The 25,653-nt window shown below is 36.5% G+C and overlaps 1 protein-coding gene across 19 annotated transcripts in view; it reads right to left on the reverse strand.

Annotated features, from left to right (window-relative positions):
* Positions 1–25,653, reverse strand: part of ERC1 (ELKS/RAB6-interacting/CAST family member 1) — a 273,023-nt gene that overhangs the window by 112,276 nt on the left and 135,094 nt on the right. For all 19 annotated transcript variants that reach the window (XR_012053774.1, XR_012053773.1, XR_012053772.1 and 16 more), the window contains one exon: positions 17,066–17,201. Coding sequence is in view for 16 of the 19 variants with exons in the window: in XM_072923902.1 (XP_072780003.1) it covers positions 17,066–17,201 (136 nt within the window). In the remaining 3 variants the exon portion in view is untranslated. The remainder of the gene's footprint in view (positions 1–17,065; positions 17,202–25,653) is intronic.

Raw genomic sequence — 25,653 nt, forward strand, 5'->3', positions numbered from 1 at the left:
CAGCTTCACAGAAGGCATCAAAGCAGGCTGTGCATACATGAATGCCCTTCACCATAGCTGCTTAACAAATCCACTGCAACGGAGCAGCTTGGTGGAAGATTTCTGCATCTCTTGTCTTGCAGGTTGGTTTAGATCATGGGGTTCCAATGAGATATTAATGCACACTGAAGTTAATATATGGCTTTTTAGCCACCTCAGTAGCAGTGAAATCAAAAATGCTTTTACTTGTTGGCACTTTGCTCTTTGTCAGATGTACCCCTTTGGCTTCTGTTCTTTAGGATTGCAATTTTCCACTTACATTCAAAGAGTTTTGTACCATATAAAGAAAAAGGAAAAAGAAGACTGACCTGGAAAAAAAATTGTCCTTGCAACCTTCATAATGAAAAAATTAGTCACTGGGGTTTAACAAATGAATCTGACTTATTCCTTGATTCCTACTTTCTAGGACCGTACCCCCAAAGACAGTTGTATGAAAACCATTTCTGACAGTCTCACAACTGCCACTTTCAATGAGAGCGTTCAAGCAGAGATGCAAAGCTTTGTATCAGACTAGTGCAGGACATCTGGCACCACTGCCCTGGTAAAGAGCAAAGCTGGTGTTCAGCCACCAGCACAGGCAGCAGGAGTTGTCAGGCTTTGCAAGCAGAGCAGCTTTCTGCTGATGGTTACATTGCAAGATGGATTCACAGGGCAAGTAATTGGTGTTTTCTAAAGAAACAGATGGAGAGATCTACATTTGTTTTCTAAAGAAACAGATGGAGAGATGTACATTTCAAAAATAGGAGTTTCTTAACATGTTTTCATATTTTCAGAATCTTTTCAGAACACTCATAACATCTTCCAAAACTATTTTATGGTTATCATAAGCGTAAATGAAGTCTCATCAAATTGATGGATAACAAGGTTACAAAAAGCTGTGCAAGGAATAGTAACCATTTCAGATATAGGAAATATTTATTTGCCTATCTGCATTACAGAGTAATTACGAATTTTGCTCCTTGATATATCATTCATGGATAGTCAGGTGAATGTATAGTTCTCTGTGTCAATCAACAGAAGTGGGAAATGTGCATTTGAACAGCAGCATTTAAAACAGAAACTCCTTTAAAATAATAATGGAGAATTAAACATTCTAACACATAGGTATATCCACTCTTCATTCCAGGCAAACATTTCAGAGGTGAATTCAACACAGTATTAAACAAGATACTATACAGTGCTCTATTCAGATAGGTGAACACTTGAGGGACAGGAGGAGGAAGAACAACTGGTGATACCAAAAATACAGTGCCACATAACCTGCATTTGAAAAATCTATATTCATATATATTTACTTTTCCTAAAATACTACATAAACTTTTACATATATGATAGAGGGTTACAAGTTAAAAATCTAGGCTGACTTAGAATGAATTGCCTAGAAATGGTGAACTCTAACACAAATAACCTATCCAGTAAGAAAAGCCTGAATATAAGTTTTTACTTTCTGTCTCAGTCAAACCTATTTAAAAGATGGGTACTTTTATGTGTCATGATGTGTGTAACCACCTGACAAAACCATACAAAAGACTGGCAGGTGCAGCAAGTTAGTCAGGCAGCACCTCCATTAGTGCAGCTTAGTCTCAAAACACTCTTAAAGTATTATTTTATTTCTAGCTCATTGATTCGTGATTGATTGGTATTTGAATGACTTAAAAAAAAAAAAGTAAGCTGCTGTCTCATGTTAGTAGATAAAACTGAAGTGAACCTTTAGACATACCAGCATGTTAGTCCAACTGTTTGCCTCTGAACTCTAAAACATGACAGGCTCATGCTGACCTGTGCTGCTGCTGCTGCTTTCCTCCATTTAATCACATGAATTATTGCCTTTATTGTGGTAAGATTTAAACTCTGGAAAAAATCTTCTATCAATTTTAACTTCAGTTGTAACAGTTTTCCTACAGTGACTGTTCCTCTGAAGCAATCATACCTTTGAGCATCACACCAATAGCAAATCTTCCTGTATTTTGATAAAATATCAGAATGATAAACAGTGACAGCCTCTTTTCAAAAATCTTATACAGATGGCTACTCATAAAGAAAAAAATACTTACCTGTACAGTAACTGCATTCTTCAAGGTGTATTATCTACCCAAATACCTCTGTGACCCCCCTTTCCCTTACTCTCCTGCATCCCACATGCATGAGATTGCACAGCAGAGATGGAAATAGACTGGGATAGAGGAGACAGCTCTGTTTTTATGCTCACAGGTGTCAGCACATAGAAAATAAAAAACCCGCTCAACACTGCGGGAGTGCCAAGAGTTCAGGCACAATAAAAATTTTTGCTACCTGTGCTGTGATCCAGTTGCTGATTCACATGCAAAACTAATTCCATCCATGCCAGTCTGAAAGCCTGAAAGGAAAAGGTGGTGTGACTGATGCACATTTCTGGGCTTTTCCTTTCACTTCAGGAAGGAAGTGGTGGGATGGCCAAGTGATGCATGTTAAAATGATGTATCAGTTTAATCTATCCTGCATTCATGTGATGTGTAATCTGCCATGAAGTTTTATGCAAGTGCATGAAATAGGATACATGCTTTCACCAAAGCATTGAGGTTCAATTAAATCTGAGGTATCCTGGCAAACTTCATAACCATGTCTTGAACTACACTCACAAAGATCTTTATGAACTAATTTCACTCTTGGAATTACGGTGAATTTCTCTAGTTAGCTCTTGGGAAAGATTAGTTAAGAGTTTGAGAAAGCAATGAAATGATTCTTTTAACTGCTGAAAGTATTTCTAGGAGTAGAGAATCACCTAGGTAGGGATAGAATTTTATCATATAACCCTGTAAATAATGCAGTAGCACATTTTACCTGTGTACTTTTATAGACCAGATGAGAAGAACGCAAGACTGGAAGTGTTTTGCACTAGGAATCAATTACTTTTTAAACAGTGAAATCATCATTACAAGCAGTGATGATGTTTACTCCTTACTCCTGTGAACTACAGCTTTTGCTTATCATGTATTTCCTCAAGAAGCCATAACCTAGATAAAGAACTTAGTGACCTCAGTCCATTCTAGATGGAATAAAACTCTTCCTAGAAAGAAAACCCCTCCTCTGTGAACTGACCTTCCACTGGGTAAGTGGAACATAGGAACTCAGGACTGTCAGCTGCCCCAAGTACTACTTAAAGCTTCCTCATGGATACAATCATTTAGATCTTGAGACAACAAATTCTCCAACAACATAAAGATTTTTTTTCCCATTAAAAATATGAGGGCCTGATTAACTGTAACTCTAAAGTGCATGCTGATTAATTAATTAATATGAAAAACTGAAAACTTCTTCAAAGGCTTCTCAAAATCTTCCATAAAGTTCCCTTGCTTCTTCTTTTTGGCCATAACCAGAACCAAATATGAAGAAGAAAAATTGGTTCTACTTATAGTCAGCCCATTACTGAGGACTTCTAGTTTGCAATCTCAGGAATCTACCAAAAGATGCCAAAAGACTCACACAATTATTTAAGGTGGGTTTCTGAAGTTTTCTGCAGAAGGAAAAATGCTATGCCAAATACGTACTCTTCACAGAAGACAATTGGTGAAAATAAATCAGTTAGTTAAATAATGTCTGTTTTTCTCTGAAAAAACATCTGTAAAAGCCTGCATATTTTCCTAAGAAGGTCCTAAGAGAATACACAATGTGGTGCTACCAAAAGGAGGTATTACAGCTTCATTTGATTTCAGGAGCAAACAATCAGAGGGCCTTAAAGCTCAGGTGAGCATGGTGCATCTCTCTCATTCTATTCAGCATGCTGATAAACTGCTTCCAGTCTCTGAACAAGAAAAGCACACAAAATTGTAACTCATAAATGGGGAAATACCTCTTACATTGGTGAGACAATACTTTGACTTTTGAGGTTTTCAAGAATATACATCAGGTAAATGCTGAAGGCCAGAACCCATGGTACAAAACCCAAATGGTATAGTTATGACCGAATCTAGCTCAAAATGAGTGTTTGGGGTCCTTCTGCAACTCATCCAAAGTAACAGATGTCCACAAAAAAATCATTTAATTTATTACCATTTCCTGAAGAAAGTGGCAATACAAAAAAAACCCCAAACCTCCAAAAACATATTTGCTTGAAAATTGGAATGAAAGAAAAGTTTATGAAGACGGAAATACCTTTAGGATAGAGTATAGCTTGGTACCAAGATGTAGCATAAACCCCAAATAAACACAGATCCAGGACTAAAGACTGTGAAATTAAAGTAACAGAGAGACAAACTACCATCCAGAGCTGCTACAAGATATACTGTTGGGCATGAACAAGCAGTGGAGTTACAATAACCACGGATGCTAAGGCTGTCCTGGTGCCCTCAATTTGCAAAATTAAAGCTAATATACTGGAGATTATCTGTGATAGAGAAATCTCTGGCTCTTCGGCGGGTCAGTATATCCAAGTATTAGGTTTATTTGAAGTCTGTTTCTCTCAGTGCAAAATGAAGAGGGTTTTTTGTAAGCACAGAAACAGCAGATGTAATTATCAGGAGTTGCTGAATGAAAGGAGCAGTCTGAGAGCTACAAGGCACAAACTGCCAAGCAGGAGCTCCTTGATCAACATTTCCTCATCTTTGGAGATCAGACCTGAGATACATGACGATTATGTCATTAGAACAACATATGTCAGCATCTGGAAGGTTGTATCTGCCAAATAAGACACATGGACTGGAATTCAAGCCTGACAAGTTACATAAATACAGAAAATAACTACAAGAGACAAAAGGAGAAAGACTGGAGTAGAAGATTTTAATTCCAGTAGGAGCTGAGAGGGAAGTGCAACCAAAGCTGGCCACAGCACTGCATATGCTGTATTGAAAACATGAGGAATGGCAGAAGGTGATGAGTACATTTTTCTAAGAATACCACAGTGGAAAAAGAGGATATGTGTACATCCAGAGTCTGTGTGCACTTGTGGATCATCAATTGCAGGAAGAACAAAAATATATTTACAGTGAAAAGAAAAAAATGGATAAATGTTATTTCTAGACATGATACGTTTAATACAAACAGCCCATTAAAATTAGCATGGTAAAAATAAAAAACTGTACAGAAGCCAACACTTTATAAGAAATGGCCAGGGAAATTGTCTTTTTAAACAGAAAGGTAGAAAATTGAGTGATGTTTCAACTACACCCTGGAGTATACAACTGTCCCTGGAGTATAGTTTCAACTACAGTGTCACTTGAAAATACTCAAGAGTGATGCAGGACTATGAATGATGCTACCAACAAAAATATGAGCTTTACTGCATGTGAGAAGGATGCACAGAAAAATATATTTACATGGGAAAAATCCACTCAAATCCATGAAAGCTGGAAAAAAAAGGTATCAACTCTAGAGATAGAATGCAATAGAAAATAAGCAGATAGATACAAATTACTACAAATTGATCTAATTTAAATGAAAGAGAAGTGAAATGGGAGGGGAAAAAAAACCTAGTGAAAACTTAATAAAAAGAAAGGCTTAATCTTTCACATTGTCTTTTCTTAGATAGACATGAAAGCCTTATAACAAACTCATGCCTTTTGCTATTATTGCCTGACAATTGCTGAATTGTATACAAAAATGTGTGAATAACTCCAGCCATTTACACACTTTTCCTTCCAATATAGAATATCATCACCCAGGTGTGCTACTTTCAAAAAGCATTTCCAGAACATGCAGCACTTTTGCTCAACATCAGGAGCAAAGTGAAATACAGAGCCTGTGATAATGGTAAGAAAGGATCCTAATCAATACTAGTTGAAGGAGGACAGAAAGGAGAAAAAAAAGGACAGCTCTAGCCACTATTACAGGCTCAGAGAGGGAAAGGCAGCAGTGGTTGTTCCTGTGGGAAACAGGCAATGTCCTTTCCTGATCGTTGCCATCCCTTTGACACTTCTTTCCTGCTGCTGTAAGCTTGGTGCTCCCAGCACAGCAATCAGTTATAAATCTGGGCCTTGTACAGACACTTTTCATTAGCAACAGCCCAGACAGACCCCAGCACCTTGCCAACACTAACAACCAGGTTTACCATTTAGCAACTGCACGGGGTGCCAGCAGTTTTAACATTTTGCTCTGGCTGTTGCAAATTACCACATCTGTAGTTTTTAAAACCTAGAGGGACAATGTTTCTATCAAACCACAGCAGGTCACTGCACAGACTATTGAAATGGGACCCAAAGCTGACAATACAGCTGAGAAAGTGATCTGAAGTGAGCAAAAGCAGTAGATATCTCTAATTGTTATGGGGGTTTGTGGTTTTTTTTTGTTTATTTGGTTTGTCTTTCTTTTTTTGGAGATGTGTCGTGTTTTTTGGTGAGGCTAATTGGAGCAATGCTACTGTAACAACATTTGTTTTTCTCTCATATATCAATATAGTGATATTAGAGAAAAAGCCAGCAGCAGTTCTAACAAACTGCACCATTAACACAAAGCTCAAACCCATGCTATTCCCTGGATACAGCCTTATTTGCCTGAGCTCTCGTTGTAAATGTCAGTCCTGTCATCATCGTTGTACTAATATGTCACAAGACCTACCTTTCTTTGCTCATTTTAAATCCTTCAGCAGACAAAACCATCAGAGCACCATGCATGGACAGCCATAAAAGAACACTTCTCTTGTTTTTCCTCTTTTTCATAGATAAATATAGGACAAAAATTGTGACTGATAAAAACACGAGTGAGGAAATGCCAACTGAGCAGTTGATCCCATTGAATCTCTTCCACTCCTTCAATTTTGAAGGGAATTCCTGCAATCATCTCTGGTTTTTGATTTTAGCCTCTGATGCTTCTTCCTGGATGTGCATCATAGTAGAGCAGCTTTTGTATTTGTGCTATGAACTGCTTCCTTTAAAGCAGCCATCAAGATCCTACTCCTAACCAGAAAACATTTTGAGTTAAAAAAAATTCCTCTTCATTCCATTAAAATATTCCCCCTTCTCCCCATATTCAAACTAGAGATCAGTAAAACAAGTTCATTACTGTTTTTCCATGCCATCCACGAACACCCCAATACACCCACAATCCCCTTGACAGTCAGATGCACCAAGTGAAGGCAATTTCAGGGAGAAGATCTGCCTTGGTACAACATGGATTCAGCTACAATATTCTATTCTAGACAATATGTCTATTCTGAAATAGACATATTAATTTAGGGAAATGCTTGGCTTAAAATAGTTAAAGCTGTTCTCAATATCTTTACTGGTAAATGCCTGATCTGCTGTTCCACTGTATCCAGAAAATAGGGATGTATTTGAAGATGATGAGAATAGAATAGAGCACAGAAAATGTAAAAATTTGACAATAAATAGTAATGTAATCAGAAAACAGTGAGCTTAAAAAATACTGAAATAAGGTGTTTCAAGATAAAAACTTCTCATTTGTGTATTTGCAGCATTACACTGACAGTAGCTTTAAACAGGCAATTTAGTATATAACATTCATAAAAATCATCATTAAAATTAACTTGCTTAAAACCCAAAAGAATGAGAAAATGGAAACATTTCACATTCTGAGAGATTCTCACTTCTTTGTATGAAAATTCCAATTGTTTCTATAAAAGCCTGAACTAGTTCAAAAAGAGTTATTGTTTCCCTTTAGCCCCAAATATTCCAAAAGGATCCTCTATTATTCTCAGTCTACAAAGTGGGGAGAAGTACTCCCTGGCTCTTGTCTTCACTCATTCTTTTCCACATTCAAGAATTTAATTTCATTTAATATCCATTTAAACAGAAGCCTGTCTTTGTGTTTACTATCCTTGCCTTTACCTCTCCTGTGTTTGCCACACCTTTTTCTGTGGTGGATGGTTGGCATCACTGCACATTATTCAGAAGGGGAATACACTGCTCATGCACACAGTGGCACAGCAGCATTCTCTGGTTTGCTGTTTGATACTTCTCAAATGGCTTTTTAATAGTCCTCCTAACCAGTAACATTTTCACAAAACTATTGATTCTAATTCTGAGATTGCTCTCCTATGGTAATAGAGCTAATCAGAACCCATCATTGTGCACATATATTTAAGATTACTTCTCCTGACATATATAAATAAATATATAATTATGTTGAATTTCACCTGCTCTTTTATCCATGGGTTCCAGTTATGAGGTACTTGTGAAGGTATATAGGTTATCTTTCATTTAAATATCCTGAATAAATCAGTGAATGTAATTTGGGATTGCACAAAAATTTAATCTCATTTATGGAAAATATTACATCTGCCATTTTTTAGCTGTGCTCTAGAAGAACATGGGTAGCAGTTGCTGGGACACTGTGTTCCTTCAGTTTTTATTTCCTTGTTTTTCATGCCCTGCTTTGGAAAATCATCTGACCCCAAAATTATCAAATTTTAGGAAGAATTCAAACACAAGCAACAAAAGCAACATAATGTTCTAAGTGAATTTGTTGATGGATTTTAACTGACTACAGACATCTTCTAGAATGTTAGTATCATCCTCCTTCAATCCTCAGTCACAGACTAAGTGATACCAACATGCTTAAGTTTTTCCCATGCCTGCATTGAGATCTGAATGCACATCAAACCAAACTAACGAGATGCAAGGACTGGTGCTGACTTTTAGTGTGTTACAACCTTCTGTCAGTTCTGAACACGATTTGTAGCCTAAGTCTCAATTCCAGTTAATATTTGCACATCACAGTAAGATCAGTTGTTCTGATACCTCCTAAGAATGTGTAAATTTCAGACAAAGAGAAAAATTTAAGACAGAATACATTGATTTCTATATAGAAAAACAGTAGTTTAAGGGTGACACCAATTTGGGCAGTTTAGTAAGCAAGATTTAAGAATGATACTGATTTAGAATAAAATAATTAGATTTAGTAGTATTTGAAATTAGAGGAAATATTTTTAAGGAAATGCTTGAGTATTTGTTCCCACAGTATAGAACAAAAAAAAAAAAAATCCACATGTATTATTCTTTAAAAATAAGTTCTGAATTCTTTCTGAGGTCCCCATCATCACCCCATCTCCTTTTCTTCTTCTATTGTGCAAAAGAAGATTCAAACAGAAAAGCAATTTTATTAAACAATGAGACTATGAAATGAGCCATGGCAATTGGGCATTTTTGTTCTTGGGGAGAGATGAGTTAGAAACCACTTTCAACACAGCAAGAAAAAAAACAAACCTTATGAGAGAGACAGAAAAAAATTAAGAAGGAAAAAAATGCAAATTTATTACAATTTCTCAGGCTCATGAAATAAGACACCAAAATGAAAAGAGAGCTGTTCTTCCCCTTTAATGTACTCCTATTGTTTTGCTTAAATCTGGCTCTCAATGTTTTCTACTCTCAGGAGAGACCTCCTCATAGGAACCACAGTATGTTGTCAACAGATACATTAATCTCTCTGACAGCTTTTAGGAAAGCAGTTTGAACTCAGATATAATCTTGGGGAAAAAAGCCCATGCAAAAAACATCTAGTGGTTAAGGCTGTTGGCACACATTCAGCTGTGCAGTCCTCGCTGCACTCAGTTTCTGGCATACCATGAAGGGTACCAACCCTTCCCTTTGCCAAACAGGAAAGAGCACAAATAGCAGGTTTCATCTTCCACTGACACATCATGTTTCGGCAGAAAAGACTGGGTGAAAGTGTGTCTGGGGAATAATATTCCTGATGGATCACCAAAAAATGTTAGGATGCAGAGAGTCTTCTTTCCTCTACTAAAAACTCTGAGGCCATATAATGGCTTTCTCTCGCTACAAATCTCAATTTGCAGTTAAGGGAAATACTGGGATAACTGGGAGACTGCCTAATGCTAGCTGTAAATAGTGACTTCCACAAAATTTTTCCAGCTGTCTGTTCAAAACTGTACAGCTGTCCAATTTTTACTTTACATAAGAAGACAAAGTCAAATGGTTCATCTTTTTTAAAGATGTGAAAGCAATGAATTCATCCAACATGAACATAATAAATGTATGGTAAACTAAACAAAACCATAAAGTGAAAACTGATAGAGCAGATGGCTAAATGTCTATCCAGGGAAATGCTTCTACATTACAATTGCCAGGGCCCTTCAAACTTCCTTTCTGTAAATGTTATGGTAACAAGTATTCTGAATGGAGCACTCTCTCCTGGTCAGACACAGGAGAAGATAATTTCTTAAAAAGGGATTTAATGTCACAAACATCAATTATGTAGAATGACAGACCCTGTCTCTATAATAACTGCCATATCAAATTAAGAGCAAGGTCATGTATTTATTCTGATACTCTATTTCAGACAGAGAACAAAGCTGCACATTCTTTCTACAATTCATTTTTGAGACAAATCATTTAATGTTCAAAAGTGTAGATTTTTTTGTTGGTGTTTCAGCATGCAATATTTCATACACGAGCAAAAATCAGGTTAGTTAGATCTTGAAAATCATCATCAGAAAAATGGCTTCATCAAAACTGGAGACAAAACTGTCCCCACTCTCTGCTTGTGGATCACAGCTCACATTTTAAGAATGTTAAATCACCAAAGCTCAACAAATCCAAGAAAACTAAGAAAGAAGAGAGGTAAATATAAACTTTTTTAACAGTCACCCCTATTACCATATACTTTGTATGCAGTTGTTTGGAGAAATAGGTATCAGATTTCTATAAGGAGAAGTTGGAAACTGCTATTGGAAAGAGACACAGGTAAATATTCCTAAGTTTTAACGTGTTTGAAAGCTTGTCTTGATGAGCTTCCTCTAAGTAAATGGAGAATTACTGTCTTGCAGAGTCCACCAGGCACACATGTGAAAGTGTAAGAGATAAAAAGGACCTCATCTGAGCAGATGCTGTGGGGTCTCCTATTTGTCAAGATATTTTTCTAACCTTGCTGCACTTACTTTCTGGCAATCTGTTAATAAATTTTCATGCCCTTCCTTGAAATCCACATTGTACTTCATCATTTCAATACAGAAAAGAGGAGAAACCTTTTTTGTATGACAGAAGTGCATTTTTATGTGTTCTACTGTGTTGCTGGGATGGAAATCCAACAGTGCAACTTTTACATGAAAATATAATGTCACAATAGTGACATTAGTCACAATAGCTATTTCATGTTATGCACTGATTTCTAGCACTGTGCAAGTATTCCTCCACTGTCCAATGAACTTTTCAGTCCTATTTCTGTGTGGCTGAATGATAAATTGATTAAGGCACTAACTCTGTGAAAATATCAGGTAAAGAGCATTACAAATGAAGAATAACTGAGTCTTGTCTATATTTATTGTATTATTTTAGACACATATAATGAAGTGAGGCTGTCTATTAATCATTCATGCATTATCTATGCTGCAAAAGTAGATGCATCCAGAAGGGCTTATTTATGATATTTAATTCCCAAAAAGGGCTACAAGTCAAATTATTTCTTCCTCACCTCCCCTCAAGAAACCTCTCCTCACTTTTAAGTGATGAAAAGGTCATCATTTTTGGAACTTCTCCCAGACATCCAGGAAAGATAAGAAAAAGATCTCTTGACAGAGGGCTATGACATGATCAGAACAAGAGCTAGCTTTTCTCAAAGCATCTGCCAGGGTTAAATATGTGCCTGTTTCTACACTAATTGCAACACACTGTGCTGAAAATCACAACCCACCAAATACATACAGAATGAAAAGTTTGTGAACACTGTCTTTTCTGTAACATATCGTAAAAGCTGATGGAAATGAAAATTCCTACTGGAATATTACATCACTAATGAATCATAATGCATATTGATGTCTCTACTGCATATTTATATCCTGTTTTGTAATGAAAAGCCAGTTGTCACAGCATCTCTGAGAGAAAGAGCTGGAGGGTAAGTTGATCCCAAAACTACCTATTGGCTACCACTGCCCAAATAAAATAGGACAAAATATTTGCATACAATTATTTCAGTTACATTTTTATGAGGTATAACTGATCTTTAGAGCCTGTATTTGTTCTTACTTGCTGCATTTTCACTAACAAAAGTCCCACTGACTTTTGTTGAGAAGCAGACAGTAAAACACTGATTGACATTACCTCAGAATCACATTTTGCTAAATTATTGACAACACGTAACAATATTAAGTTTCATCCCGTTTGGTGACTGACAAGAAAAACTCATCGTTTCGAAAAATACTAAAAAAAATTTTTTTAAATGAATGGCAAAGTGAATTGGTATCCTTTCAGCAATTGGTGCCAAGAGCTCTGTCCTGGAGGACAGGATGAGGATGACCTAGAGCTGAATGTAGCCTTAAGTGAAATTACAGACACTTGTGTAAGCGCTGATGGCACCAGGTCAGGCCCAAGGAACACTGACACCCCCAAGGCTGGGCAGCACAGGGAATTCCCAGGGAGACCAAAACCTCTCCATGATGTAATTAATGTCTAAAAAGGACTGGGAGAGGAAGAGGGAGGAAAAGAACATTTCAATCTGAGTAATTCCCAAAGGTGCATCTGAGCTCAGTAAGCAGATACAAGTTTGAGATGTCAGACTGTTCTCTGGAACAAGCCCTGCAGATACAAGATGGCTTTAAAGAATAGATTTCTGCCAGGCTGAAAGAGAACAGTTGACTGTTTTCTGGGCTGTAACATTTTGAGGTGTACACTCCACTCATCTGGCATGCAAGGCTGGAATCTGATATGGCACTGGTGTACATGGAAGAGAAATTAGCCAGGAACTCCACACTTGAAAGTCGCTTATCCCAAGAAAACACCTAACATATTTAACTAGCATAAACCAATTTGCTTCAAATCTGATGAAAGTTTTCAAAAAGTTCTTGAACTTTAAGCTTGGGAAGGTCTACTTTATCTTACTTTAACCATTTATTCAGAAATTTTGTACTCACAGTCTAAAAGCAAATTCAGAAATGAATTAGGAAAGCATAATCTTGCTTTACTAATAGCCAGAGGAGAACACAACATAATTTTCATTATGGAGTATTACTGCCAAGAGATGAGATGGAAAAACTTCATCCGCCCCACCTTCAAGATCCAATCATAGCATATCTAGAGGAAATTCTTCAGTAATTTAGCTCAGATGTACTGGGCTCCACTTGAGTTTTCAGGTTTTTGAGTGTTGGCACTGACTGTGTGCACATGCAGTGGTGCCTCGTAACAAACAGTTAACCACAACAGACTGCTTCAGCTGGAAGCTACTCCAGCAACCACCCAGCCCAACCTCCTGGCCAACTCAGGGCTGGCAAAAGTTAAAGCATGTTGTTAGGGCACTGTCCAAATGCCTCTAATACACTTGGCAGCCCTGGGGCATTGTGGCTGATATTTAATGAATTTAGAAGGTTCATTTGATGAGAAGGTTTTTGCTTATCTATCCAGTTAATTGAGAGCTGCCTGCATCACAGTAAAAATATTATTGAACATAAAGTTGCATGTTTGTTTATATTAAAAGTAGAGCTCTTTCCACTGGAAGGATAGGTTTCTCCAATATGATAAAAGAAATACATTATCACAAGAAACAAACAGCATATACTTGCATCTACAATTCATGGATTAGGAATATACATTAAATTATCTAGACATGTGTGTGGAAAAAGAGAAAAAGAACTAATAAGTTTATTTCCTTTCTACAGCTGCTCATTAAATCACTCAAACACATCTTACACATGATGTGAACATATAGCTTGTCAGCAGCACTTAGAGACTGATGGATACCTGCTGCAACACAGATTCAATAGTAAACAAACCCACAGCACGGATATTCTGAAAGTTCTGGAAAAACTTCAGAAGATGCTAGAGTGATGAAACAAGAAATTATGCATACTTCCTTTCAGAAGCCAGATTGAAGTATCCATTCAAATATAATGAAATTTCAGTAAATGTTACCTTTCTAGGACTAAACAGCATATAAATTATTTTTCACAATAGCCAAGCTTCAGTCACTTCAAGCAAAATTGTTCTACTCCAACCCAATAGTTTGTTTGTTTCTTTATCCTGCTTATAGACCAGACACTCTTCAGCCTCTCAGATCTCTGGAGAGTTGTGGTTTAAGAGAACCCAGGAGGAAAAGACAAATTTGGAAAGCCATTTATCCATCTCACTAGAATTGAGACATTATGGTTTTTATTCTTTCCCCACTCCCAAAAATACCAAATTTCCATCATCAGAGCTCTGTGAATAAATGAACATTTTGTTACTGGACTCAGGAAGAAAGAAACCACAGGCCTGTTAGGGACAGAGAGGAGAGCAGGGCACTGTGTGCTTGGGAGCGTGTTTATTTGGCTGGATAGCAGATGGTCATGAACCGAAGAACATGCAGATCATATATTTTTAAGCATTTCATAATGTCTTATTATTAATTCCAGCCAAAACCACCAAGACCAAAATTATCTGAAATTGGTGCTTGCGTGTCCTGACCCCAAAGCCAACAATGGTTGCATAAAAAAATGTTAAATATCTACAGTCCTCTCAGGTTTAGCTTTTTTTAATCAATTACAAGGCAGTGCCCTTTAAGAGTCTAGAGAGAATACAGGTCTCCACAACTAACAAACTGAAATCTGGTCCTGGGTAAATTTTACTTCCAGGAAACCAAAATGTTGCAGTCCTTGAGAGAGTGAGGCTATAAGCAGAGGGCTCTTCTAAAGGAAGGAGCCTTTATTGAACCTGTCACTTGTCATTAAACACTCCATATTTTACCTTAACCTGATATTTTCATTAGAGCATACAGACCTTTTTCATCTGTGAATAAAAGCATTCCCTTCAGCCTTGTGCTGAATATGGGGAAAGGCTCTCTAAAATTGAGCCCACCCAAACAGGACAATTATGTTCACAAAAGCAGGAAAAGCACTAGAGAAGATCAAGTAACATTAATACCATGATAACTTGCACACTTCAATGTTGACTATCACATCACACTTCAATCTTAAATTATTTAATGCATTTAATAATGTCTATTTTTAATGTCAGAAAAACTTGCACATAATTATATAGAGAGCACAGACACTAGTGCAGAATAAAACACAACATAAGCAAACTGCAAAAAAGTATTTTTTGCTTTATCTGTACTGCTCTACAGAGATCTCTAGTTGGAAATCCTGAATGGAAAAAGATATATTTTTATATCTATGATCTCTCAACTGCTTAAAACACTTTATTAAGTAAAGAATTGGATAAGAAATTGCAAGGGAAGCTATACATCCTTAAAGAACTCTGATATAAAGCAGCACCATTTTTTTCCACCATTTTTTTCTGAGCAAAAGCTGCCTCACTGCTATCACTAAAGCTGTACCATCTTCTTGATGTACCAGAAACTGGTGTTATATAGTTATAGCAGAACTTAAAAGTTCTCAGTAACTGAAAACTAAAACTCTGTTCACTGCTATGTAGTACAAACATTTTACTTAATACACTGTTTCTTGGAAAAAAAAAAAAAAAGTGGTTTCAGTATGCAAATAGAAGCTGAGAGAAAACAGGTATCAGGCTTTTTTCAGTGTATTACATATGTGAGGAAGACAGAAAAATGAAAAGGGAAAGAATAATTGGGGGAGGGAGAGAACCAGAAAAGGAAGCCATTCCTTGTAAAATCTGGAAGTGCTACATAAAAACAAAGATTATAGTCTGATGGAATGGTGTCATTCAATAAATACACCACCCACGTAATTGCAAGGCAAATGTGAAGCACCAGCTGTCTTTTCAGACTTGAAATATAGATTTACTCAAATGCAGATTAGAAATCTAACCAAATATTGTAGTAGTTTTAGGAATTTTTAAAGACATTTCACTAATACCAGGAGGACTGTGTTATTTAAACATAGCTGCCACATAACGAGAGCCTTGTGAATTGCCATAGCATTACAGCCACAAAACCCATTAGCAGATGTAGAAATCCCACATTCCCGCCTTTTTAAAGGTCTGCAGTTATGAAATCATTTTCATACACTTGGAACTTAACTATTTCATTGCCCAGTACCTACAGGACTGGAGGGGATGGAGAAAACCACAAAATGGTGCATCTGAGAGCATTCCATGGACACATGTTTCTGTGGTTCTTTCAAAGTTTTAGCTGAAAACATCCCCCCAGCATCCCACAGAACCAAGTAAAGAAGTATCTGTTTGAAATAAGGGAAGGATTTATCTTTACTAGAGAACTTTTAGGATGTATTCTGTGTCTTCACTGTAGATGTATTAAGATACGTGGCTGATAAAAAGAAACAGGATTTAACCTAGGATAACAAAGGAAGACAAAGAAAGGCTTGCTCTTTAAAGATTTACAAAATGAAAGATTACAGGGTAGGGTGCAGTTTCCATATTTATTTTCACTCACCAAAAAGAAAGTTGTTTTTGTAAATGAAAGAAAGCACAGTCAAAATGTCTATTATCTCCACACTTAGCATCATGGTATCTTTGCTGTACTCCATGCCAGTAGTTTAATATTTTTATGACAGCAATTGAAAACTTACCATTTGATAAACCTCCTGCAGCTAATCTCAACTCACAGCACACTGAGAAATATTTGACTTGCTTTTATACCAGTGACTTCCTTATGCCTGGGCAGATTTGAGGGAACTAGATAACTCTGTGGGGCAGCAGCATGATCATTTCAGAAATAAAGCCAGACTGACCAGAAAGCACACCAAGAATTCATGAAGTAAACAAAAATGACTACACAGAGAAAACATGGTCCTCAAGTTACCCCACAATAACTCCAGCTTTCTCAAAGAATACTTACTTGGTTATCTTTCTGAAGAAAAGACATCAGTATAAGGTAAAACCAGCTGGGAAAATATACAAAACAGCTAAAGAAAAAGGCTGTTAGAAGAGCAGAGAAGAAAGAAATGTCACACCCAATCTCAATATGGAATTGATACAATTATTTCAACAATCCACTTCATAACCAAGTTGACAGTTAAAAGTACATTTTCCTCTTATGAAAATTGGGTAAGATATGAAGGCAATTGAGAGAGGCTGCTTTCTTTGAAATGCTGTAGGATAGATATGTCTTTTTAAACAATCAGGAAAAAGTTTTTAGGTAACAGCTATGAAAACAGATCAGGAGGTAGAGCGGAGAGCCAGGCAGTTCAGCCTGGCTCATGATCCCAACTGCATTAATTCAATTCCCGCGTTACCTGAAGCTGTTGGGAGCTGTCATTAAGGTTATCCTCTCGTCTCCTGGCCTCCTCCAGCATCTGTGCACTCTTCTTTTTCTCCACTTGTTCTTTGTGCTTCAGATTTGCTACTTTCTTATTTTGATCTTTAACTTGCCTGCAAAAGAGAGGAGCACTCAGAGCGTGGTCCAGAGCTGCTTCCATCAGCCCCACTGAGCAGCTGGGCCAGGGAACAGTGGCACCATCAAGTGCCACCACTTCCTTTGTACAAGGTCACCAAACTCATCCTCAAGCATTACTCTCCACTGTTAATTCAGCCAAAAGAAGGCTTCATTTTGCTCATTACTATTAACCTAACCTAGAAAATTTCAGAAACAAAAGCATTATTTATTATTTGGTATAAACTATTAATCAAAAGATGCATCTGTCCTCTTCTGACTTTGGGGAAGAAAACTCTTCTTTGTTCCCACACACGTACATATAAAACCACAGAAATCTAATAACCCATCTTGCTTTGGGTACCACTGTATCTATGTGAGGAAAACAGGAGGAGCAAAAGGAAAACTACTGAAGCATGTCTTGAATATAGAGGATTATGTACAGGAATTAGGTGATCTGTTCCCAGAAGTAAAACAATTTCTTTTCAACCTTAAGATCTACCTGTTTTATTGATATTTTGAGGGATTTCCTCCTTTTTTTTTACACAAACAAGACACAACGAGTAAGAACAAACTATTTGAGAAAGCATGCATCATTTCCTTTTTACTTGCATCTATGGACTATTTTTGAAGATCCTGGCAGCTACCATTGCCTGCAGACAGAGTTTGGCCTTTCAGGGCATTAAGACACATGGAGTATTGAATCTAATTACAGACCCTTTAATCTCAGCCTCCTGACCACAGAGAACTTAAGTCTAAAGTTTTAGTCCAATCAAAACAAAACAGCCTAGCTCTGCTTCCTCAGCCCTTTTCTCCATAATTATATCTGGAGTTTGGATTTTGGAATAAAAGACAGATTCTTTGGTTGCAAGATTTCCCCAAAACATCATGCAAGTAGTAGAGACGGCTCTTTAATTTACTGTTTAGAAAACAGAATTATATACCAGCTTCAGATCTGGTATGTTATCCACACAGACAGGGAAGAACATTCCTTCTCTATTTCAGAAATACTTTTAGAACAGATCACAAACAACTCTTCTTTAATATTTTCTTCGGAACTCATAACACAAGTATGATCAAGAACATATCTCTTTGTGATATATTTATGTTCAAATTATGTGGCATATGACCAGTCAGTGTTTTGAGTTCCTCCAAAAACACACAGGTTCAAATCTAAGCTCTGCTTTTTTTCCAATGTAAGCCAACTGAGGCTGGGAAAATTGTGAAGACAACAAATTTTCCTTGGTGCTAAAACAAACACTTAGAGTGAAAAAGTGCTGATGGCCTCTGGAGACCCATAAAAAAAATGAAAGTTCTCTTCTGATGATGTTAAAAAATTATTGGCATACTTAACTACCCTGTCCAAGAGTTACAGCTGATTTGAGTCAGGATGCTTTTTAAACACAACCAGTGTAATTGTTGAGTTATTCTAACCCAGTGCTCCACACTGGCAATGGGAACATTGCCCAGTTTGAAAGCTGACTTGCTCAGTGATTAAACAACTCATTAGAAATATTATGCTGGCACCAACTCAGCTTGTACAACATACAGTTCTATCTGTCCAATAAAAGAAACACAGAAAGTACAGCTAAGTCAATGAAGAAAACGAAAATATGTCAGCCCAAAACGTTCAATTCCATATGAGAATTTTTAATCAACTTTTAAATTAAAATTAGAGGAATTAAGTATTTTTTTATAAATTTGCAAAGCTAGAGTCACATATGGGAAACTGATCTTTATTACTATAACCAGCTACTTAGATAAGAGATAACAATATTAATAAAGCCCTAACCCTCTTCAAAATATGTCTGAAATAGGTAATCTCCTATGTGGTCCAAAATGTTTTCAAACAAAATATTTATTTCAAAGAGATGGATAATTATAATGATATGTATTATTGCTATCCCCCTTCTCATGTGTTAACCAAAATTTATGACATTCTAATATATTAGGTAGATGTCTTGAGACAAAGACAAGCTTCACTAAAGTTAAGTCTTGAAATTACTTAGGGCTTGTAATACTGAGATCAATCTTCATAAAATCTTCTACTAGACCATGTTGCTCAAAGCTCCATTTCACCTGGCTTTGAATCATGAACAAGATACAACTATCCCTCTGTATCTCTGATGTCAAAAAGCAACAAAAGTTGGGCTATAAACTTTTCAAAATATACAGGTATCTGTGGCAGTAACTAGACTTTCCCAAACAGTTTAATTTTATAAATCTGAGGAGGTTACATGAAACCCCGAATCTATAAACCCAAAAAGGCTTGGAGTCATTTGGTATATGAACACACATTTCATCTCAATGCTCGTGGTACCAAATCAAAATTCTCGCTTTTGCAATACCTTGTGCAGATAATTATTCAAAAGGTTTAGCATATACAAGTCCACAGCAACATGAAAGTATACTGTGGTTCTGTAAAGAATGCTCTTCCTTCTCTGCCAGGTAACTTTCAGTCTTCAAAGCCAGCTAGAGAACCATTTTTTATATATGCAAACAATCTTTTAAAATATTTAAATACATACTGCTATTTTTAATATCAAGAGACCTCAAAAGCTTGCTTATTAGGTATCACCCCATTCACTGCTCAATAAGACAGTTTTGTTGCTATTTTAAGCACTGATGATTGTTATAGAACAATTTCATCTTCATACCACCACTGAACAACATGCAGAATTGGACCACATACTGAACTGGAACAAAAAAATAAAATACAGAAAGTACGGGACTTAAGTGAGCATGCTGCAACTGGTACATTTTATAAGGAGGCAGTCAAGAGGAAATTTTTTCATAATATATGTGCACAAGAAAGCTTAGTAGGAAAAATGAAACAGAAACAAAGTTCTGCAACTCCCTCAGTCTGAGAGCTTCACTTTGTAAGCTTAACGTTCTTTTAATTCTTTTGAATGAATTGCATATATATAGAACACATATTCTATCAAAGGGACAGCAAAGCTTTTTAAAAAAATCCTTAATCTCTAAGAGTATTTTCATTAAAACTGAAAAAACATGCATGACATTAAAGATAGTAAAAAGAGAATGACTTATGTGCAATGATGGCAAGACCTTAGAGGCTTGTGAATGTTTTCTAGAAAGCACTACTGTCTCTCTGCATGTACAGCAAGAGCAAACAACAATCTGCAATGTGTGTGTGGGCTTCTCATCATATAATAAAGAGCTGATGAACTTCTGAAAGATATTATGTATTAAATATTACCAGAAGTACACATTCCTGCAGAAACATCTTTGCAAAACAGGACTACAAAAGAGAGAAATAATTCTGATGATTCAAATTAAAGCTAGAGAGGCAGGTCACGTTCACTTGAATAGAGCTGTGAAGAAGATACCAACTGAAACCAACAGAAACAAAAAACTAACAAAAGCAAAAGTACCTCACCTCAGAAAATGTTTATTTTTAGAGTCACCTCAAATCAAATAATAGAAGTGTTATACTCATATATAAAAGAACAAAAATATAATGAGAATGTTTATGTTGAATTACAGTGAAGACTCCCACTCTTTTTGGAAATAACAATTTCTTTTGCACTTTTAATAGTAATTTTAAGATACTTATCTTTTTTTGAGAGTCCAGTTCCTAAAACATTTTGCCCTCAAAAGTGAAAACTCTTTTCCACTATTTCGAATTTTTCTCCATTTCACAGTATGTCATGCCAGGTACTGTTACAGACTAATGTGTAGAACAAAAAGAAGTAGAAAAAAAATCAGGCTTCTGATTTAAAAATAAAAACCTCGAAGACTTTCAAAGACAGGCCAAGATTTTCAGAATAAAACATTTCACATCCTTTGATTTTGGGTGCCCAATTTAGTCCATGTGCCTGATGAAAAAATTTCCTAAGCTTTCCTAATCGGGACACTGAAACCAACTGTTCATATCTATGGCTTTACTCTTTCTTTAATGAAACAAAGCTGCACCACTTAAAAAAAGCCACACCTTTCCACTTCTCCATGAAATTCTTGAATTTTCAGTGATGAAATATAGCCCAACACCACGTGGAATAAATTAAAATAATCACAATAATAAAAAATTTCAAATGAGAAGATTTCACATTTTAAAATTATTTCAAAACAGGAAGACAAATATAAACGATAAAGGACCAGTGGAAAATCAGGCATTCCTGAAAAGTGGCAAGTCGCTTTGTTACTCATCAGTCATTGGGAAAGACCTTTCCTCACTAAGAAGAACAACTGCTACATAGGTCCTTTTATTCGTTAAGGCTTTTATGAAATTAATTTTTTCTGTACTAATCAATATTTTTTTAAATTTTGGCACTGATCTAATTATCTTTTACTGTAATGCACATCAGCATACATACAGCTGCTAATTCTCTCCTCATATGGATTTTCATGCTACACATTAATAATGTAAGCTACTACCTGTATCTGGCTATTTCTTCTGATATAATTTCAGATGTCATTTTTGTAAAATAGAATTTGATAAAATGTTAACTGAAAAGAGGAATAAGTTAATTTGAATTTTAATAATGTATTTTAACATACTTTTCCTTTACATTTACGTGGCTAACACTCAACAGTGTTTTTAGAACAGTCCAGGTTAAGCAAACATTTAGAATGCTTTTGAACCACCACGAAAGCTTCCCTGTAATATAAAGTGTACACACACATGCTGTATTTCACACAGTGACTCACAAACCAGGAACAAACATGCAGATCTTGTGCACTGCTATAGAAACAGCTTGTTTTACTCATCTGACTTAGGCACTCAGAAATATTTCTATGTGTCTGTCAGCCATGTCAGAAGGATTGCTGAGCTTGAGCCTTCATTGCTGTAGCATTACCACCACCCACAGGACACTCCACTGTTGCTGCTGCTGCTAATCCTGACGGACAGATGAACTTCAGATGCTTTAAAGAACACTTTGCTCCTCAACATGACTTAAATTGATAAAACAGTCAACATGACCAAAAAAGCCTACACTGAAAACTGGATGCAATGACCTAATAAGTTATTTAGTTTTGAACTGCCAAAGTACCTTGTGTTATGAAATATTAGGGTCTACAATACATAGTGTAGAATTATGGAATATTTCAAGTTGGCAGGAAAGGATCCATAAGGATCATTGAGTCCAACTCCCTGCTTGTTGCATGACTACCTAAACCTAAACCATCTCACTGAGAGCATTGTCAAACACTGCTTGAACACTGTCAGGCTCGGAGCTGTGACCACTTCTCTGCCCCAGTGCCCTCATGGTGAGGAATCTGCTCCTCATGTCCAGACTGAAGTTCCTCTTATGCAGCTTCATTCCTTTTCCTCGTGTGCCATCACTGGTTCCAGAGATGGATCAAGACCTACCCCTCTCCACTGCCCTCTTTGAGGATGGTGCTATCATTGCCTAAGATCTCCAAGCACTTTGTAGTCCTAAGAGACACAGAGAAGTGTCTAAATAACAATATTTACCCCAAAATAGCTTTTGTCTCTTCTTTGTTTTTAAGGTCTGCCCCCACAAAATATTTTAGCTGACCATATCCTTAACTATAACTTCTGAATTTAAAGAATCATGAATACAGTGATGTAGCTGGGTTGTTTGGATTTTCTTGCTTTGTTTTATGGGTTTTTGTAGTTTTGGTACACAAACAAAAATATTTACATTCTGGGGCATACAGCAGAGGGAAACCAAACAAAAACTCTTCCCAAAAATGCTACTTTATTTTGAAAATAAGGAAAAAAAACTGTTCTGAAAGGTTTTGATTTGGCTTTTAGTTGCTCAAAACTCACTTCACCTTCGTTAGGATTAGTCACCAAATCATGAAGAATAATGGCAGTGTCTGCAAAGCCTAATTGCTTAACCTCATGAAAAAGAAAGTGATAAAGGGAAGATAAATAAGTAATGAAGGAAAGAGGCCCACATCACACAGCCCCATCACCACAACTGGGTGTGTGATTGACAGTTGCCAAGGGTTGAACAAAGTTCCTCGCCTTACGCCTTCAAAAAAATAGGATCAGGGGAATTACACACTGCTGAAGATCTATGTGAAATTTTGTATGGCTGGGTTGGGTTTTTTAAGTGTTACATAGGCCTTTTCCTGGGCTTTGGCTGTACACTGCAGTTCCAGCTTCTCAACTAGTTTGTCATTGCTCTTCAATGTTATAACTAGATCAAAAATGGCGCATTAAATTACTACCTAGAAGAAACAATCATTTCACTATGCTTTAGAAACTTCTGCTCATGGCATCCAAGCTAAAAGACCAATCACCACACTTAAACTGTTCTTGTTCAAATGCACAGCACTCAGCCACTTCTCCCAAAACCTCTCATCATTTTGTTACACTGGTCCTTGCTGTTTTGCACCACTTATATGACAAGGTAAGGAATGCCAATGAAAATATTAGCAGATCCTGAAAATGTAACTGGGCTGCTGCACGTGAGTCAAATTGTCCCACAGTGGCTTTAAGAGATGAGGGGTGGGCTTCATTTCCTGATGCTAGGAAACTTTGATTTCCAAAAAAAAAGTGTGTGTTCAGGTCAGCACAGGAGGGGGAAGGGATGAAAAGCTATGGGAAACTCACTTGCCCCAGATTTTAGGAACAGGAGCCCAACAGTGTCTGAATCAAAAAGCGTTAAGGTCAAGACTTCAAGCAGATCTCAACTTTACACTGAACTCTTTCTTCAGCAGTAAGAATTATTTGCATGATATAATGCACATTTCCTGATGCAGTCAGCTCATCAGCCAGCACATCTCTCCCTGAAGCTGAAACAACACAAAGATTTTCTTCCAGAAACAGCTGATGGGAAGATATGAGATAGGGGAGCACAAGCCATATGAATCTAGAAACTCAGTCTAATAAAAAAATATTATCCTAATTCTCCTATAATGTAGAAGCACCTAGGAAAAGAAATCTATCACCTGATTCATTAGCAACAGACAAGGCTTACCAAGTAATAAAGTGGCCAAAGCTATTATTAATGAATGTTTCATGAGGGAATTAAAAAAAAACAAAACTAGAATTAACCAGGGTGCTCTCCAGTCATGAGTCAGAAGCCCAGCTACATACAATGGCAAAGGTAAATGCTGCTGTCTGAGTATTCTCAAAAGAAAAAAAGGTAAGAAAAGAAAAACTGCTCCAACCAACTGGCTAAAATTGATGGATTATCAGCAGAGATTAAACAAAGTGTCTTTGTTTTAGTGCAACAAGTCCATATCAAATCAAGCAAACCAAAGGTTTGCTTTCAAGACAGGGCCAAATACAATAAAATACAATATATTTCTGGTAAACATCTATACTACCTCATGTTTTCATTAATCTCTAATTATAGTTTTGTAGATAAAATCCTTTGCGCTTATTTTTCCAGCTAATGTGCAGTGAAAAATAAGATAAATAAACTTAATGTGCAGCTTTCCCAACTGCTTAAGTTCTCAGCACCTATTTCCTATGAAGCAAGTTCTATGATAAAAATAATTAATATATTACCATAATTTCATAACTGGTGTAAAATTTGAACTCAAACTTCAGAGATTAAATATCAAATTAATCATACGTCAGGTTTGATAACTATTTTTGAAAGCTGATAGCAACTGAACGGAAATAAACCTTTAACCTTAAAACCTTGCAACTTTTAGTTTTGATTGTTGCTAGGAACATCAAAAACACAAACTTCAGGTGAATTCTGAAATTAACCTGTAATAGAGTGGTATGGGTGTTGCTTTGTTAAGAAAAATACTAATATTTAAGGACCTTAATAGAAGCATTCAGTCATTCAAAAATAAGTTTGTTCTGTTGTGTTTTTTTCCTGCTTTTGTTAATTGAGCAAACAGATGCAAAGCCAAAAATGACACTTATAAAATGGCTGATGAGGCTTTGGTGTGGATTCCTTCCCCCTGCAACATGCTGGGTCAGTTGAATTTGGCCCTAACAGTGTAGGAAGAAGTCCCACAGGTGCTGTTCTCTTTAACTCCAGCTCACAAACCAATTTCCCTGTGAAGAAATCACACACAGCCAGCCACCCTCTGCTCAAGAGACCTGCACCATTTGGCCAAAAAAAAGTGTTGAATGGCATTTGATGGAAATTTCAGAGGGTATTTAGTGATCCAAGATAACATGTGTCTTTTTTAACTGCAATCCCACTAGCCAGAAGACAAAACAAATCACTATACAGCAGTTGTTTTCTTTCATATGGGCAGGCCATCTCTTAGTTCCTTCTAGAACAGTACCTAATGCAAACAACAATTAAAAACAAAAATCAAACAAAAAAATTAGCCATTGCAAACAAACAAAAAATTAATGTGAGGAGAAGAAAATTTTAAAACTAGGCATTTAAGAACCATGCTAGAGTAGCTTAAACATCTATGTAAACAAACTATGAAGAGCGGAAAGTCCTTTCTAACTGCAAATTATTACTGCTCAGCTGGGGTAACAGCTGAGCAGTATTATTCTGTCCTATTGATAGCTGTATGTTAAAAAAGCAAGAT

Source organism: Taeniopygia guttata, chromosome 1A (genome assembly GCF_048771995.1).
Source record: "Taeniopygia guttata chromosome 1A, bTaeGut7.mat, whole genome shotgun sequence".
Taxonomy (NCBI): Eukaryota; Metazoa; Chordata; class Aves; order Passeriformes; family Estrildidae; genus Taeniopygia; species Taeniopygia guttata.